Source organism: Rhea pennata, chromosome 7 (genome assembly GCF_028389875.1).
Source record: "Rhea pennata isolate bPtePen1 chromosome 7, bPtePen1.pri, whole genome shotgun sequence".
NCBI lineage: Eukaryota > Metazoa > Chordata > Aves > Rheiformes > Rheidae > Rhea > Rhea pennata.
The window spans coordinates 8,909,716-8,926,423 of record NC_084669.1 but is presented as its reverse complement, the minus strand read 5'-3'; the positions used below and the strand labels follow the sequence as shown (position 1 = coordinate 8,926,423).

Sequence of the window (16,708 nt, the reverse complement as noted above, 5' to 3'; positions counted from 1 at the left end):
GTTTGTGTATTGTCCAGTGTTAATCTGATTTCCCACATCTCATCATTGCTGCCCAGGAATAAAAAAAGGGAGAGACTGGCAGATTGCTCATTTAAATTCGTAATATAGCCATTTATTTCACTGCATCTAGAACAGTTGTCTACTTTCAGAAATAAGATGTAAATCAGTGGCAAAACAAAGCAAACTAAAACAAAAATCTTCTAAAAACAAATATTCCCCCCCCCACCCCCATTGTGTTTGTTTGGATCCATTTCATGTAAAGAATAATTTAGATAATGCATAGTATTTGCTTGCTACTGAGATAGAAAAATTACATGTGTTATGTGATAGATGATTAGAGGAAAGAAAACAAATCAATGATATAGAATAATCCAAGTTTTAGTTTTTATGAGCATAAACAAAACACAAAGGTTGTAAAACCCTGACAAGAAATATGAAACTATGCTTAACTCTTCTCCTTGCTTCAAATTTTCTTTCCATCCAGAAAGAATTTGTTATCAAGCTGATGATATGCCTATTCTGTTGCACTCAGAGAAAGGTCTCTAGCTTACTAGAGCACTATTTTTTTTTCTCTTGTAGGTTAACAGAACCTTCTGGATATTTAACAGATGGACCAATAAATTATAAATATAAAACTAAATGTACATGGTTAATTGAAGGATAGTAAGTATTTGTTTTTATAGCTTAAATTATCTGATAGTTTGCTGCTATGTATTCTAGAGATCTGAAGAAGTGACTTTGCTGTAGTAAATCTATGAAAGCATCTGATTGTAATGTAAAGAGAAATATTTTTTTGGCTTCAATCTTATGAAGATAAAAAGTTAAGGTAGGACTCTCCAGGGTTGCTCAGAGTTGACCGAACTCCATTCCCATTCAAATTGCTGGTGAAAGTCAGACTGAGATTGGAATTTGGCTCTCAAAATCCTATGATAAATTTATAATGTTGCCTATTTGACTATACTTGCGTATATCCCAAATGTGGTTATGGAATCCTATTATTTGACTTGTCACGATTCTCTTCAGTGATAATTCAGGAATGGCTTCAAGTGCAAATATCCAGTCTAATGACAATTAGTTGGCTATGTGAGGTTTCTGTGTTTAAAAATTCAAGTATTCTAGTTTTGCTTAGAAAAACCTCACTTTTAAAAAGGCCATTTATCTCTCTTGGGAAGGTCCTTATAGATAAAGGACTAAGCAGATCCATTAAAAGATATTGCCAGTTTAAGATTCCATCGGAATCACACATAATCACAGAATGATTGAGGTTGGAAGGGACCTCTGGAGGGTCTGGACTATTCCAAACCCTCTGCTCAAGCAAAGTCATCTAGAGCACTTTGCACAGGATCACATCCAGGTGGGTTTTGAGTATCTCCAGAGAAGGAGACTCCACAACCTCTCTGGGCAGCCTGTTCCAGCGCTCTGTCTCTCTCACAGTAAAGAAGTTCTTCCTTATATTCAGGCAGAACTTCCTGTGTTTCGATTTGTGCCCGTTACCTCTTGTCCTGTTGCTGGACATCACTGAAAAGAGTCTGGCTTGATTCTCCTGACACCCTCCCTCCCTTAAGATATTTGAAGACACTGGTAAGATCCCCTCTCAGTCTTTTCTTCTCCAGGGTAAATAGGCCCAGCTCTCAGTCTTTCCTTGTAAGAGAGATGCTCCAGACCTCTAATCGTATTTGTAGCCCTACGCTGCATTCTCTTCAGTAACTCCATGTCTCTCTCGTACTGGGGAGCCCAGAACTGGACACAGTACTCAATGTGGCCTCACCAGGGCTGAGTAGAGGGGCAGGATCAGCTCCCTTGACATGCTGACAACAGTCTTCCTAACGCACCCCAGGATACCATTGGCCTTCTTGGCCACAAGGGCACATTGCTGGCTCATGGTTAACTTTAGTTTGTCATCCAGCAGCACTCCCAGGTCCTTCTCTGCAGAGTTGCTCTCCAGAAGGTTTGCCCCCTGCCTGTAGTAGTGAAGGGGATTATTCATCCCTAGGTGCAGGACCCTGCACTTGCCCTTGTTGAACATTATGAGGTTCCTCTCCGCCTAGCTCTCCAGCCTGTCCAGGTCTCTCTGAATGGCAGCACAGCCCTCAGGTGTGTCAGCCACTCCTCCCAGCTTGGTATCACCAGCAAATTGCTGAGGAAGCACTCTGTCATTGCCATCCAGGTCATTGATGAAGTTGAACAGGATGGGACCCGGTACTGAGCCCTGGGGGATACTGCTAGTTACTGGCTTCCAACCAGATTTTGTGCCACTGATGACGACCCTCTGAGCTCTGCCTTTCAGCCAGTTCTTGATCCACCTCACTGTCCAAATATCAGAGTGATTCTTTTTTTAATAAAAAAGAAGTATAAAGACAACAAGATGACTTTCAAAATGAGGAAAGCTCAGAATTGCGGGGTGAAGCAAATGAATAAAAGTCAAACCTGCCCCTGACCACTGCCAGCCTTCAGGTTGGGTACCATTTCTTTTTAGTTTTTTGAGAGCAGCCTTCTGCTTTAGGCAGATAGCTTCTATTAGACAGCTCTAGAGTGGGTCATGCTACCGGCTCCCAGCTTGCCCTCTGTCTTTCCCTCTCCCGTTTTTGGAGACGTTTCTGTTGGGTTGTACATGCCTAACTTGTTTTAAGGAAGGAAGTCTCCTTTTTCTTCCTTCTTCCCAGAAGACTTAGCTGTGGTTCAGTGCTCAGCCGCAGTGACAGAGTAGATAGCTTTTTTTCCACTGCTCATACAATGAAGCCCTTCAAGAGGATATACCCTGGAGCACGATAAACTGGAAACAAGCAAACTAAATGCTCCTACCATCTGACACACCATTACAATATGCATCTCTAAGCAGAGTAGGAGACAGTAGAGGCAAGTTATAGTTCCTTGTTGGAATGAGTGGTAGCAGCACCAATTTACTGGTTTCTTACTGAGGTCTGTTTATTGTAAATAGCTAAATTAGACAAGATAAATCCTAGTCATGACTAAGTTTGCTAGCAAATCAGGTGTTCATCCATGCTGCAGAACTGTGCTTGTGAAACAGTAACAAGCATGTAAAGACACATCTTGAAACATACTTAGAAATATTTTTGTAGTTACATATAGTTCAGGCTTTGAAGTTGGGGGAAAATAGAATAAAAACAAAACTCTTGCATTTCATCATTAGTATTGCTTGCTGTTTTAAATTTTTATGGTTTTTTTTAATTCTTATTTTCTTGTTCTCAGTCACTAGCATAATGCTAGAATAAGGTTCTATAGGTGATTGTTTTCTTTTGAAAGCTGCTTCAAACATGGTAATTCTGACATGTGAAAGTAAAAGTAATATAAATATGATATTAAAATTGGATTTTTAATGACTAAATTTGTGGTTTTAAACAATTATTAAACCTTGTGAAATTAATAAGTCCCCTGTTAATGCTAGGGATTATTAGCTGTGGACTGTGAATATTATTTTAAAAGTATTTTGAAGTAAAATGAAATATTGGCTTATTGAAATCTTGTTTCTTAACTTTATGGTGTTTTACTAGTTGTTGAAGTACTTTAATAAAGTTATACTGATGTGATATATGTTGTTGTAAGTTCTCTACATTATGAGCCCATAATACTACTAAGTAATGTTTTACATCAGTATTCTCTTACTTCTTTTTTTTTCAGTCCTAATGCTATCCTAAGATTAAGATTTAATCACTTTGCTACAGAATGTAGTTGGGACCATATGTATGTATATGATGGAGATTCAATATATGCACCTTTAATAGCTGTATTTAGGTGAGTATAACCCCTTATTACCGGTATTCATATAGACATATTTTTGGTTTGAAGGGAGCAAATGACATTAGAGATTTTAATTTGTTAGATAATTTGTTTTCTTTTATTAATATCAAGGTGGCATGCATGCAAGTTTATGTTAGAATAAGTTACTGAATTTTAGGGTAGGATAACATTACTGTTTTTCATTAAGTGATCATTGCATTAAGCACCTTGTGTGGCGTGTACTTAATGCTGACATTGCACGGAGAATTAATGCTTATAGATACGAAATCTGAAACTTATTTCCCAGTAGATTTTCAATATTGACTGTTAAATATTAATGTCAGTGAAATGGAGCATTGGTCAATAAAATCAGTAACTTATCCTATTTAAGGGAAAAATCAAAATTTGCAATTCATGCAATAAGGATATTGCACTATGTGTAGATTATAAAGAATAGTTACTAAATGAATTCTAAATTTATGGGTGAAGCAACTTGTTAAGGACATCTGAGATAGAAGATTGTCTTAGAACACATATCCTTAAACACATACGGACTGGATGTTGTTGTGACTGAATCTCAGTGGGTCCTACTCAGCTTTATCATATTAAAAGCCTTAGAGGAGAGCTCGAATTCGCTATATACTGAAATCATGGAAATTCCTTCCTTGTAATATGATCATTAGGTTATAAGAACTGTTGCATAACTAGATCTTTTATTTAAGTTAGTATTTGTTATATAGGATCATGTGACAGTTTTAAAAATAAACATAAAATCAACAACATTAGGGATGAAGCATAACAACTAGTGCTGAACCATGGCTAATTGTTTGGCTTTCAAATGACAATGGTTGAGGCAAACTATCAGGTCCGTGCTCTAAAACATTGTATTTCTTATGTGAGGGGCAAAAAGCAGGGATTATGAATCTTAACCTTTTCTTTTCCTTCAATTTTTGGATTTTATTGAATTCAATTGATTTATTCCTACTTTTCCATTAAAATTCTGTGAAACGTTCTAGAAAGAATACTCTATGCAATTGGGATGTAGCTTATTAGAACTGTATGGAAAATAACCAAGTATATTTGATATTGTGTACTTAGACACTTGGAATGGAGGCACAGAGTCTTAATCCTTTGAAATCAGTGAAAGTTTATAGCTTTGCACTCCACAGATACTGAAGATAAATTAAGAAATACAACCGAAAGTTAGCTGTGTGTGTGTGCATGTATATACACGTGTATGTGTACTTGAGTGTGTGTACACATACAAGCACTGTCATTCAGGAGCCTGACTGCTAGTATAAATAGAAGAAAAGGTGAGGTTCCTAAAAGTCTTTCTCTTCCTCTGCTCATTACTTGAAGTGCCTTTTTTCAGTTTATTGATTAATTTTTAAACATTTTTTCCCACAGTATTTTATATCTTTTGTGAAAATATTTGATATTTTCTCTTTTCTCTCTTAACTTTTTACATTGAGTTGTTCCCATTTTTTTCCTATTTTTTCAAGAATCTTTTTTTTCCGCATTTGTGATTAAGAATTATTTGATGATAATTTTGTATTCCTTATTAAATTTTTAAAATTTTTCTTGAGATTTCTGTAGCTTTTAATTTACAGTTGCAGTGTGGCACTATTTTATGCAGGTGATCCTTTTTTGCTACTTCAGTACAGTAATGTATTGATTTTCCACCCTCCCCCTCCCCCATTTCAGTGTTTGTTTAATGGAATACACCATTCTGAATTTTTAAAAAGTACTTTATTTTCCATTGGAAGTTACTATTTTCATGGAAATGAGTTAAATATACTTTCAGTGTTTAAAACTGTTTAAGAAGATAAAGAGAAAATTTTTAACAGTACAAATACCACGTGGAAATAGAATTAAGCCTGAAGAGTGTTTTTTTTTGTTGTTGTTTTTTGTTTTTTCTCATTTTTAACACCCCCACCCCAGGATTAAAGGAATTCATTTGTAGAAAAAAAAATTGACAGCACATGTGTCTTCAGTATACTGTAATGTGAAATACAGTATTACTGGTTGATTTCTATCCTATTCCACTTCTGCCCCTCCACCCCTACCCTGGAAGCCCTACCTTACCTTGCAGAGGTGTGGGCAAGTTTTATAAGTGTTTTATATATTTTTTTTTCTTTTTAAAAAAGTTCTTAGTGAGGTTTCTGAATTGTGTTGTCTGTATAATCAACAATCTGAATGCCTAACTCTTAATTTTCTATTTTTCCAGAGTGATAAAAAAAAAATTATTCTCATTTTCTTTTCCAGTGGTCTAATAGTCCCTGAAGTGCGTGGAAATGAAACTGTTCCTGAAGTAGTTACTACTTCTGGCTATGCATTGTTACATTTTTTTAGCGATGCTGCTTATAACTTAACTGGATTTAACATTTTTTACTCGTAAGTATTTTTAGAAATTTATTACTTTGTTAGTTAGCCTATCATGTACTTTAGGAGGATGTCAAACCTGAGTGAAGTAGTTATCTTCAAATTGTGTTAATAGTGTCAAGGAGTTATGCCTTGTGGTAAGTTTTTAAAAACAGATGGTCAGAGTTTGTAATGAATAGTTCTTAACATAGGGGTTTAAAAAAAGGAAAAGTACCTTTTTCCCTGAGTCAATCCACAGGAACAGCCTAGGAGTGTATTTGTTCCCTGCTACATGGAAATAGAAAGTTTTCCCTGTCCATTATTTATCTAATGTACATACTTGTCATGTGGAATCTGCCATCATTTCAGTTCCCTTCTCTTTGAGTTAGAGTGGTCTATTACTTGATTTTTCTTGCTGAATGTATCTTTATGGATTTAACCAAAGACTTCCTTTTATTCTTGTGCCAGCAACATGGGTTATATCCCATCTTCTTTTCTGTCTTTCAAGTACTTTCCTCTCTATTGTCCACTTCAGTCTGCATTCATAGTTTTTATCTGGACTGTTCTTTTAGTTTCTTTGACGACAAATTTTAATCTGATGTAACTATGCTTACTTTCATCTAGGCTGTTTTTGTGTCAGCAGCCCTAGAGATGCAGCCAGCAGACTTGTGCCTACTCCTTCTTTTATGTACCATATGTTGATTCCAACTTCTGTCTTTATTTAGGAAGTGATTTGGCACATCATGTGGTGTCTCATCACAGTAAGTGCTTTGGTTCAAGGGAAAATTGCTTGGTCCTGCTGCTTTCTTCATGTGACTGTTGTTCCATGATTATGAATATTTTTATTCCATTTTTTGGGTCTCTTTAGATTCCAAAATTTTAATTTTTAATGTGTGGTAGCCAGTACCACACTTCATACCTGGAGCACTTAAAATATTTTGTGTCATATTTTTTATTCATTTAAAATTCCTTTTTGTCTGTCTAGTCATAGTTTTACTCTTAACAGAGGTATTTAAGTTTTCTATATCAAAATAGAAATATTATATATTTCTATAATTTGCAGCAGTTTTCCATCCTTTTACCAGATGACAAATAACTATTCAGAGTCCTCTCTAAACATGCGATGTTGCAGGTGGCAGTCTGAAAGACTGGGTATTTTTATTGTCTTTCAAGACATATGATGCATCTCCATCACCAAGAATACTCTAATTTCTTTTCAGTTGACATAAGTTTGTCAGCTGACTGTATTTTACTGATCTCTACTGTAGTCAGATACATTCTTCAGTTATTCCTGAAGCTTTCATTGCACTTTTTTTTTTAATTGGGGCAAATGGCAATAGGACATAGCATTCTTAAGGAATGAGTATGTGTTCTGCATTCTTTTACTACTTGGTAATGTGATGTATGCTCTGTGTAATTATATTATTACCTCACAAGATTTAAAATACCTTGGAAAAACAGCCAGTTTTTAAATCCCTTACATGTGCAGGGCCATATAACTTATGAAATCATACTTTTTCAATTTCTCTGTTTCTAATGTTGTAGTAAATTCTTTTAAAATAATTTTTAATGAGCCAGCAGTAACTCTTTTATGCTGAAAGAAATACATATGCTTGCTTGTTATGGCTGCGTTAAGTTTTGTCTGTCATTCTAATCTATTGCACTCTGCTTCTGTTACCTTCTTTTCCTTTGAAAGCAGTTACCAAACTTTTTTTACTTCATCTTTGTCTTCATTTTAGTGGACCACTCATAATGCCTTTATTTTGGAAGGAGTGCAGCATCTGTGACTAAATGCCACGCTAGCTACAGAGGCCAGTAGTTATTGCAGACCTCTCTGAGGAAATCTTTTGTGTTCCAATTTCACTGAATACATTTTATCTCATTCTATCTGAATCATTAAAAAACTATTGAGGTATGTTGGAAAGGGAGAATGTCCACTCTTAAGATGAGATCTCTGTTCCTAGAAGGATATGATTGTTTGCCTTTCTTATGGAACACGCTCTCTGAGATGTCCAAGTCTACTATGGTCAGCTGTGGTAAACAGTTGTTAATGCCAACAACGGTTTTAATGCCATGTGTATAGTAGCCAACCAGACTTGCTCCTCAGGACATTTCCATTTCAGGAGAGGAATTCTTCTGTTAATGTAACAGAAACAGTCCTCAAAGGTGAGTCTTTAGAAAATGAAAACATCTCCAAACTATCATGCCACAGCCACACTGGGCCAAAAGCCAGTCTTAAACATTCCTACCTTACTTTCTCAGCTCTTTCTTCCTTCTGTAAGAGCAAGGAAGGTTTTCAGTGGTTTCAGGTGCTCATACCTACAGACAGTGGTTTGTGTTATCATTATCAGGGGATTTTAGTAATAGTTTATTCTGAGTTTCGAACAAATCCTTACCTGTGAATTGCCAGAAGGGATTTCAGATCCTTTGGGGATTTCATCAAGCATTTACTTCCTAAGATCCACATTCTGTTTGTGAAATCTCGTGAGGTTACAGTCCTCCTGTACTTCTGGAGCCAGGTTGCATAATTTTGCAGAGTCCAGTTTCCTGTAATCTTGGAGTTCTGTAAGGCTGATTAAAGAAATGATAAATCCCATAGCAGTCACAGACTTTTCCTCCCAGCCTAATCTTTCCTCTTCGAGCATTTCTGACTCTGTAGTAAAGGAGGCAAGGTTAAGGTGGTTCTATTATTAAGGACTCTAAGGAGGAAGTGCCATCTTTAGGTAGTTACAGGATATTTGCTGTCTTGTGTACTCTCTCACTCTGTATTTATTCTCCCTGATGTTAGACAGCTTGTATTGTTTATACAAAGGGCCAAAGCCACTCAGGAAAACTCCTTAACCCCTGTATGTCTCTGATGGAGAATTAAGAGACTGGGAATGTTAACACAGAGCTTAACACAGTGCTTCTTATAAAGCAGCTGTTTGTGATATTGACTGCAGGACAGACTTTATATGTAAGCTTGGTCAAACTTACAGCTCAGTTGTCTGTACAATGATGATTGAACATTCATTTTAACAGTATTTCAGGAAAAGGTGCTTTATCCAAAAAATTCTGTTGGAATAATGTCGGATAAAACCACTCACATCAACTCTTGGTTTGTCATTTGCCTTATTTTATATATATTTTTGCAGAATTAATTCTTGTCCTAATAACTGCTCAGAACATGGGAAATGTACAACCAGTGTGTCTGTTCCAAGCCGGGTGTACTGTGAATGTGACAAATATTGGAAGGGAGAAGCCTGTGATATTCCGTACTGCAAAGCCAACTGTGGTAGTCCAGATCATGGATACTGTGATTTGACAGGCGAGAAGCTGTGTGTTTGCAATGATAGCTGGCAAGGTAAGGTTTTGTTATCTGGAATCAAGGTAACCTTTATTTAAAAAAAAGGTACCTTTTAATGTATCCTGCTCAGTATGTAAATTAACATCTTTAAAAGTAAACAAAAATGAAAAAAATACTTTCTGAAGTAAATTTTCATGTTGACTTAGATATACTTACTTTAATGAAATAAAGGGCTAACAGCTTTGTGTTCTATTTGAAGATGAGGCAGAAGTATCAGATCTAATCATTTTTGTGGAGGATATTCTTTTTGTATCACTAATTTGATGTGTAATGGCAATAATTACTTAAAGTAAGAGCATACTGAGCACTTCTAAAGATTGAGCTCTTCTGTAGTCTAATTTCTATTCCATTAATTTTTCAATTCCTAGATAATTTGATTCTCCCCTTCTTAGTGTCAGATCAACACTTATAAAAAGTGCTTCATGAAATAAATACTCCCTGTCTGGCTTTATGTTACTTTACTGTCTATTATTTAGCTTCTTAATGAAAGAGGAAGGTAAGCTGTCTCTTATCTTGATGATACAGGAGTGCGTATGTGAACAATTCTGTAGAATAATGAAAGTGTTATGTTGTAAGAATGTGTGCTGTAGTTAAACTCCCAGTAACATTTTTGTATCTATACCATACATAATTTTTCTTTATTAAAAGTCTATTATTAAGCTCCTAAATGTTTACTCCACTTACTAAAATTGTACTAGATGCTTATGAACATTTTTATCATTTATCATTCTTGTTAAAAGTCTCAACTGAATTATCTTAGTACTCATTGAAATTGCCATTTCTCTCCCAAAAGAAATACTGAAATGTCTCTAGATTACTTAGCTGATGTGCCCTTTTTCCATTCCTTTCTCCCTCTTCTTTTGTTTTTATTGCTGTTTAAGTGTCAAAGAAAATTAATTTTTTACTCCTATTAGCTGTCAGACCTGTTATACCAAATACACCATGAGCTAAATGACAGCCAGTCTTTCCACAGAAATCCACTGGAGGAAATGGATTAGTAATAGGGTCACTGGAAGGAAACAGTGCAGTGGCAGACATCCTACTGAATCCTTAAAAACATTTCATGATTGTAGTGCATTTAAAAACAACAACAACAAGATCTTGATAGGTCAATCTCTAGAATGAGGTTGTGAATTGAGTTTGCGGCAAGCATATCGCCTATTTACTTGTGCATTGATTGTATGCCATTTCAGATTATTGCAAGTGAAACTAGAAAAAAATCTCAAGTCTGTGGAACAATTTTTAAGATAGACCTTTGTTACAATCTTGAGTCGAACTTTTGAGCAGTAACCACCCCTCCAACTTTCATTGTTAGAACCTTCTTTTAATTTAGCATTTTTGTACATACTAGCTTTCTATTCTTTCCTACAATAAGTAGGATTTTAGAGAGGGAATATGCTCAATCATTTCCTTATTTTTTTCCCAAATCTGCATAACCATCAATTAAATTAATCTTTATTCTATGCCAGATGCCAGTTTGGATATGTAGTTGATTTACTGAAAAACAAAGCAAAAACAAAAACCTAACTCACAACCCTTACCTCCCCCAAACCCATAAAACTTTCAAATTTCCCAAAAGTCCTCTGGGAGGCTTCTTGCTAGTGTTTTATTATTATTTTACATCTAGATGCTCTTTCTTCACAGTTCCTAAGCTATTGTCTTGAATTCTATCTTTTTCAGAGTTTTTGTTGCACATTTTGTTTTTTAAGTATGTTTAACCTATCTGTGTGGAAGAAGTTCTGTTATTGGCCTATATTGATTAAAATGTTAAAATAACATTATTCAGGACATAAAAAGGGTGTTTCATATTGTACTTTTTTTTTTTCTTTTTTTTTTTTACAATGGCGACATCCTGTGGATACTAGAGAAGGAACAACTCAGTTAAAGAAAATCTCACACCGGAATGAGTACTCTGAGAAAAGAGAACAAGAGTATTCTTTGGGATAGAATAATAGTTTTGAGTATTAGATCAGTATTAGTATCTAGATTATTATATACAGTATATTTTATGGAACAAGGAAATTACAGTTGTAAAAACTCAGTTAAGTGTTTAGGCTTAGAAATCAAATTATAGTCATATCTTTATTCTTAGCACAAAATACATATTTGTTTTATAATACTAAAGGTGATTGATATCAGAAATACCACTGTGCAGAAAACTTACCATTTTTTTTGAAATCTGATTAATATAAAATACTCAGGCAACAAAACGGAGGTTTGTATTTTTTCTGAAGAATACTTCCTTTTAAGAGGAAGCATTCTCCTTCCTTATAAGAAATATTTCCGTATTGCACTGTTCTCTAGCTAATCCGTGCTGATGTTCTAAACCAGAATGGTTTGATGCCTACTACTGCACACTATGGATATAACTTTGGAAGAAAAAAAGATGGCTTAAAACCACCTATTTAATGGGAATACCTATTGAGAGCTACTGCATGGGCACAGTTTATCGCATGTTCCAGTGGGATGTGGGAGTAGTCTTGGTGCTGGCATTATTTGCACTAGATGCAGAATGGAAAAAAGAGTCAAAGATTTTACAGAAGTTCAAAGAAGTTCGAAGAGAAACTTTATTGGTACTTTGATCATTTTGCATATCAGTCTCTAGTGTGGCTCAGAAGTGTGCTTTGAAGCAATTTGATCATCCACATCTATGTTTTGGCTAACATCATGAAAAAGATTTGGAGCATGTTAACTGTATTTCTTTTAGATGAAACTGCACCAGAAGATGAGTTGAAGAGCACAGCAGCCATAAATGGGCGCTCAGTCCCAGGATCAGATCTGTCCAAAATCAAAATAACAACAAAAACTCTGAAAGATGAGTAGTCAGATGTTTATACCTACAGATGTGCTCCTAGCATATAGAGATGTGGCAAAAGACTAGAATATAAAATTACACAAATTTAGCTTCAAGGTAGGTTTGTTAGCAGTTTGGGCAGCTTTAATTTTATAGCAGCTCAACAGTGAAAAATGTATAATTTTCTGTATAGAGCAAGGCAAAAAATGAAAATATAAAAAGGATGCTTTGATTACTGCACTGTAAAAATTCAAATATTTTGCTTGATCGCTGCTATGACACTTACGAAACAGCATCTTGTGTGTGGCCAGAACAACTATATGTTAATGAGTGCCCATAGTCAATTTAGATTACCTCGAATGGGCTCACTAGAGTTGAGTTCATTCATGCTGTTTAAGTGAAAGGGTTTGAGGTCATATTTCCTTGATTGGCCAGCCTCGTTCTTAAAAACTGGGGTTTAACAAATCTGCATTTGTGTTTGTGTGGAAGTCATTTATTGAAACTGACTGAGAACAACTGAGATGTGAACTCAGACTGTAGCAGTTGAAATGTAATACTGAAAAGAGCTTGTGCTGAATGCCCAGAGGTTGCGTTTTTGGCCTACTATGCCTGGATGTTCTTGAACAGAAAGCACATAAGTAAGTATTTTCAGAAAAGCAGATAAGTGAAGTAATACTCACTTTGGACAAACCTGATTTTGGAAGGGAAAGGAAAAGATTAGAAGCAGGTGTCTTAGCACTCTTTTGCCCTGTGATAATCACCTTTTTCTTTAGCCTTTATTTGACAGGTTTTCTCTTGGACAAGTATCAAATCTGTCAGAAGAAAGTGCATTTTTGTAGTCTGGGATATCATGTCAAATACATGAAATATGCATACATTAAAACTATATGTATACATAGACACTCATCCAAGGAAACCTTTCTTCCCACAATTTTAAGTTAAAATCCAGTTTGTATACTCTGTGTTTGCACATTTCATTGTGAGTATCACATAGAAATAAAGGTATTATTTGGCAATCAGTATATTTGAAAATTAGCTACATAGATCTCTAAGGAAATTTTGACTTGATGTTAATGAATAGGCCTAAAATATGAATTGCTACTTCATATATACCGGAAGCATATTTTTCAGTCATATGTTTAGATGGAATTTAACCATTTCTTAAGCACCTCTGGAGAATTTTATGCAATTTGTAAGCAAGATGTAGCTAATATAATTAGAAACCTATTGTCTGAAAAATCTACATAGAGTCAGTAAGGTTGGAAGGGACCTCTGGAGATCATCTAGTCCAACCCCGCTGCTCAAGCAGGGTCACCTAGAGCATGGTAGACAGGGTTGCATCCAGGCGGGCCTTGAATATCTCCAGAGAAGGAGACTCCACAACCTCTCTGGGCAACCTGTTCCAGTGCTCCGTCACTCTCACAGGGAAGAAATTCCTCCTCATGTTCAGGCGGAACTTCCTGTGCCTCAGTTTCTGCCCATTGCCTCTTGTCCTGTCACATGGGACAACTGAAAGGAGTTTGGCCCCGTCCCCTTGACACCCTCCCTTCAGGTACTTATACACATTGATGAGATCCCCCCTCAGTCTTATCTTCCCCAGGCTAAACAGGCCCAGCTCTCACAGCCTTTCCTCATAGGGCAGATGCTCCAGCCCTCTGAGCATCTTTGCAGCCCTACGCTGGACTCTCTCCAGTAGCTCCATGTCTCTTGTACTGGGGAGCCCAGAACTGGACACAGTACTCGAGATGAGGCCTCCCCAGGGCTGAGTAGAGGGGCAGCATCACCTCCCTCGACCTGCTGGCAACAGTCTTAATGCAGCCCAGGATACTATTGACCTTGGCCACAAGGGCACATTGCTGGCTCATGGTCAACTTGTCATCCACCAGCACCCCCAGGTCCTTCTCTGCAGAGCTGCTCTCCAGCAGGTCAGCCCCCAGCTTGTACTGGTGCCTAGGGCTATTTCTCCCTAGGTGCAGGACTCTGCACTTGCCCTTGTTGAACCTCATGAGGTTCCTCTCTGCCCAGCTCTCCAGCCTGTCCAGGTCTCTCTGAAGGGCAGCACAGCCCTCAGGTGTATCAGCCACTCCTCCCAGCCTGGTATCGCCAGCAAACTTGCTGAGGAGGCACTCTGTCCCCTCATCCAGGTCATTGATGAAGAAGTTGAACAGGATGGGACCCAGTACTGAGCCCTTTGGAACTCCAGTAGCCAAAGGACTCCAACTAGACTCCATAAGAAAATTAAATATCATTATTGCAAAAGAGTGATCTTTACAGTTAAATAAAAGCCAACTTTGGTTTTAAATATTTTTGCAGTGTTGTTTGATGATTAGTGAAAGCAGATTTAGTAACTTGTATCGAGTTTATTACAATAAATGGTTGGTTGCCTTAAAGCAGTAAATAATGCTGTGCATATGCAATTAGAGTGAGATTTGGGAAGGAAGCCTCCTACTGTTTGTGAGTTTTGAAGAGTGTAGATAAAATGCATGTAAATAAATGTGGCAAAGCAGAACATGCAAGCACTTGGCTCAACTAAGGAGCAAATGCAATGCTATATTCTGAATAGAAGAAGGGGATAAGTTGCACTAATCTCCCTGATAAGGAAGGTTACTATATTTAGCTGATTATCTGTATTACCTGTATTTAAGAAATGAAAGAAAAATGATTTTAGGTAAGTAAAAAATGATTCAGGCAGCCCAACACTTGTTAGTGTGATTTCAGCGGAATGCAAGGTTCTTGACTGTAATTTGAAGAAAAAAATAATGTATGGTATAATTGAATAGTGAAAAAAGATGAAATGTGGATTTATCAATATGTAGTTCGTACTAAAATAATCTGTAAGAAAGCTGATGAGAATCTGATGTATTTTATCTGAACTGTATTTGATGATAGCAAGTTTTTAGAACTGCAAAAGTCAGAATAAATAAGGGAACAGTAAGGGGGAACAGCTGGTTAATTGTGAAGTGTCAGTGGGAGTGCTCAATAAGTAACTGTTAACATGAGAAGATACAAGACTGATCTTGACTGATCTTATTACATAAATTTTATAATCAAGACATAAGACTGTGCTGATGAAATCTAGTGAGAAAAGATTAGAGTTACTTCCAATATAAAGTAGGATCAGAATATCCTACAGAAAAATCAAATGAAGGTTAGAGTAATGTCTATGGGATGAAAGTACTTTAGTATAAATTGTAAAATCATACTTAGGGACTAAGAATATTAAGAATTTGTTTTATAAGCTGGGATTGAATTGTGGGAGGTGACATAGAAGAGACGATTTGCCTTTGTATCAAGTATACTATGAACTAGTTCATAATTTCATATAATAAATGAACTATGTCAAGAGTCCTAGTAGAATGATCAGCCACAGTATCTATGGTTAAATACAGGAAAATTTTAGTAGTATACTTCTTTTTTATTACTACATTTTTATGAATACAAATGGAAACAGGCATAGAGAATTATTAGGATGATCAGAGGTTATGGAAGATACTATAACAGCATGGTGGTTTAAGCTGGTAGAATGAAGGTTGTGAGGGGATATTATTACTCTTTATAAATATTTGTTGGATGCATATACTGAAAAGACTGATGGACTACTTAAGTCAAAGGATACCAACATCAGTAAAAGAACAACTGATGTAAACTGGTTATAAGTACATTTAATTTGAAAACTGGAAGGAAGCTTTAAAGTATTAGAGCTATGAAGTTCTATAGAAGTTGGTAGCAGAAATACTAGTGCTTATTATCCCACAGCATTAGCATGGAGCCTGAAAACTGCCTGTGGATGAACGTGACAAATGCTGTGGCTGATCAGATGCTGGGGGAGGCACAGATTGGAGCTGCTGGACATAGTGCCTTGAGGCCCTCTGACCCTTCACTTAGCAGCCATCCAAGTGGACAAGTCTGCATAAATTCAGCTGCAGTGTTGTTGAAGGGCTGCCCCTCTAGGTCTATGCAGGACAGGTCAGCCAAGCATTTCTGGTGGAACATGCATTTTTCTTCTTTGTATTCTCCAGTCTCCAGCCAAGCCCATGGTCACTGTCTATCTCACTTAGTGAGGGGATGTGGTTTCTGTGATTCTGATCCACATAGCTAAGCCAAAGCCTTTGCTGAAAGACTGCATCTCCCATGTCTTGCTGATACTGATTTACTGTGAAAAGATGTTGTTACAGGTAATAACAACTGATGTGGCTTGTTTGGCAGACTGACCATTTTTCCTATTCATCTTGTGGCATTTTCCTGGACCAGCAACTTCTGAGACCATACGCAAGTTAATAGCCATTCTGAAGCTGATGGCATTGCACTTCCAGTAAAGGTTGCTTTGGCCTCACACTAGAGCCTCTTATTGTACTCTGCTATCCTGGTTGGTCTTGAGTTTTAATCCTGAAATCAACAGTTAAAGGGAGGTGTCCAGAAGTCACATCAGTGGCAGGTAGTACAGTCCTTTTAGCTTGCGTGCTCAGAAT

At 36.7% G+C, this 16,708-nt stretch overlaps 1 protein-coding gene across 10 annotated transcripts in view; it reads left to right on the top strand.

The window, feature by feature from the left end:
• Positions 1-16,708, top strand: part of ATRNL1 (attractin like 1) — a 510,466-nt gene that overhangs the window by 46,294 nt on the left and 447,464 nt on the right. For all 10 annotated transcript variants that reach the window (XM_062580018.1, XM_062580017.1, XM_062580020.1 and 7 more), the window contains exons 3-6: positions 580-663; positions 3,640-3,753; positions 6,004-6,132; positions 9,234-9,442. In XM_062580018.1, the coding sequence (XP_062436002.1) occupies positions 580-663; positions 3,640-3,753; positions 6,004-6,132; positions 9,234-9,442 (536 nt within the window). The remainder of the gene's footprint in view (positions 1-579; positions 664-3,639; positions 3,754-6,003; positions 6,133-9,233; positions 9,443-16,708) is intronic.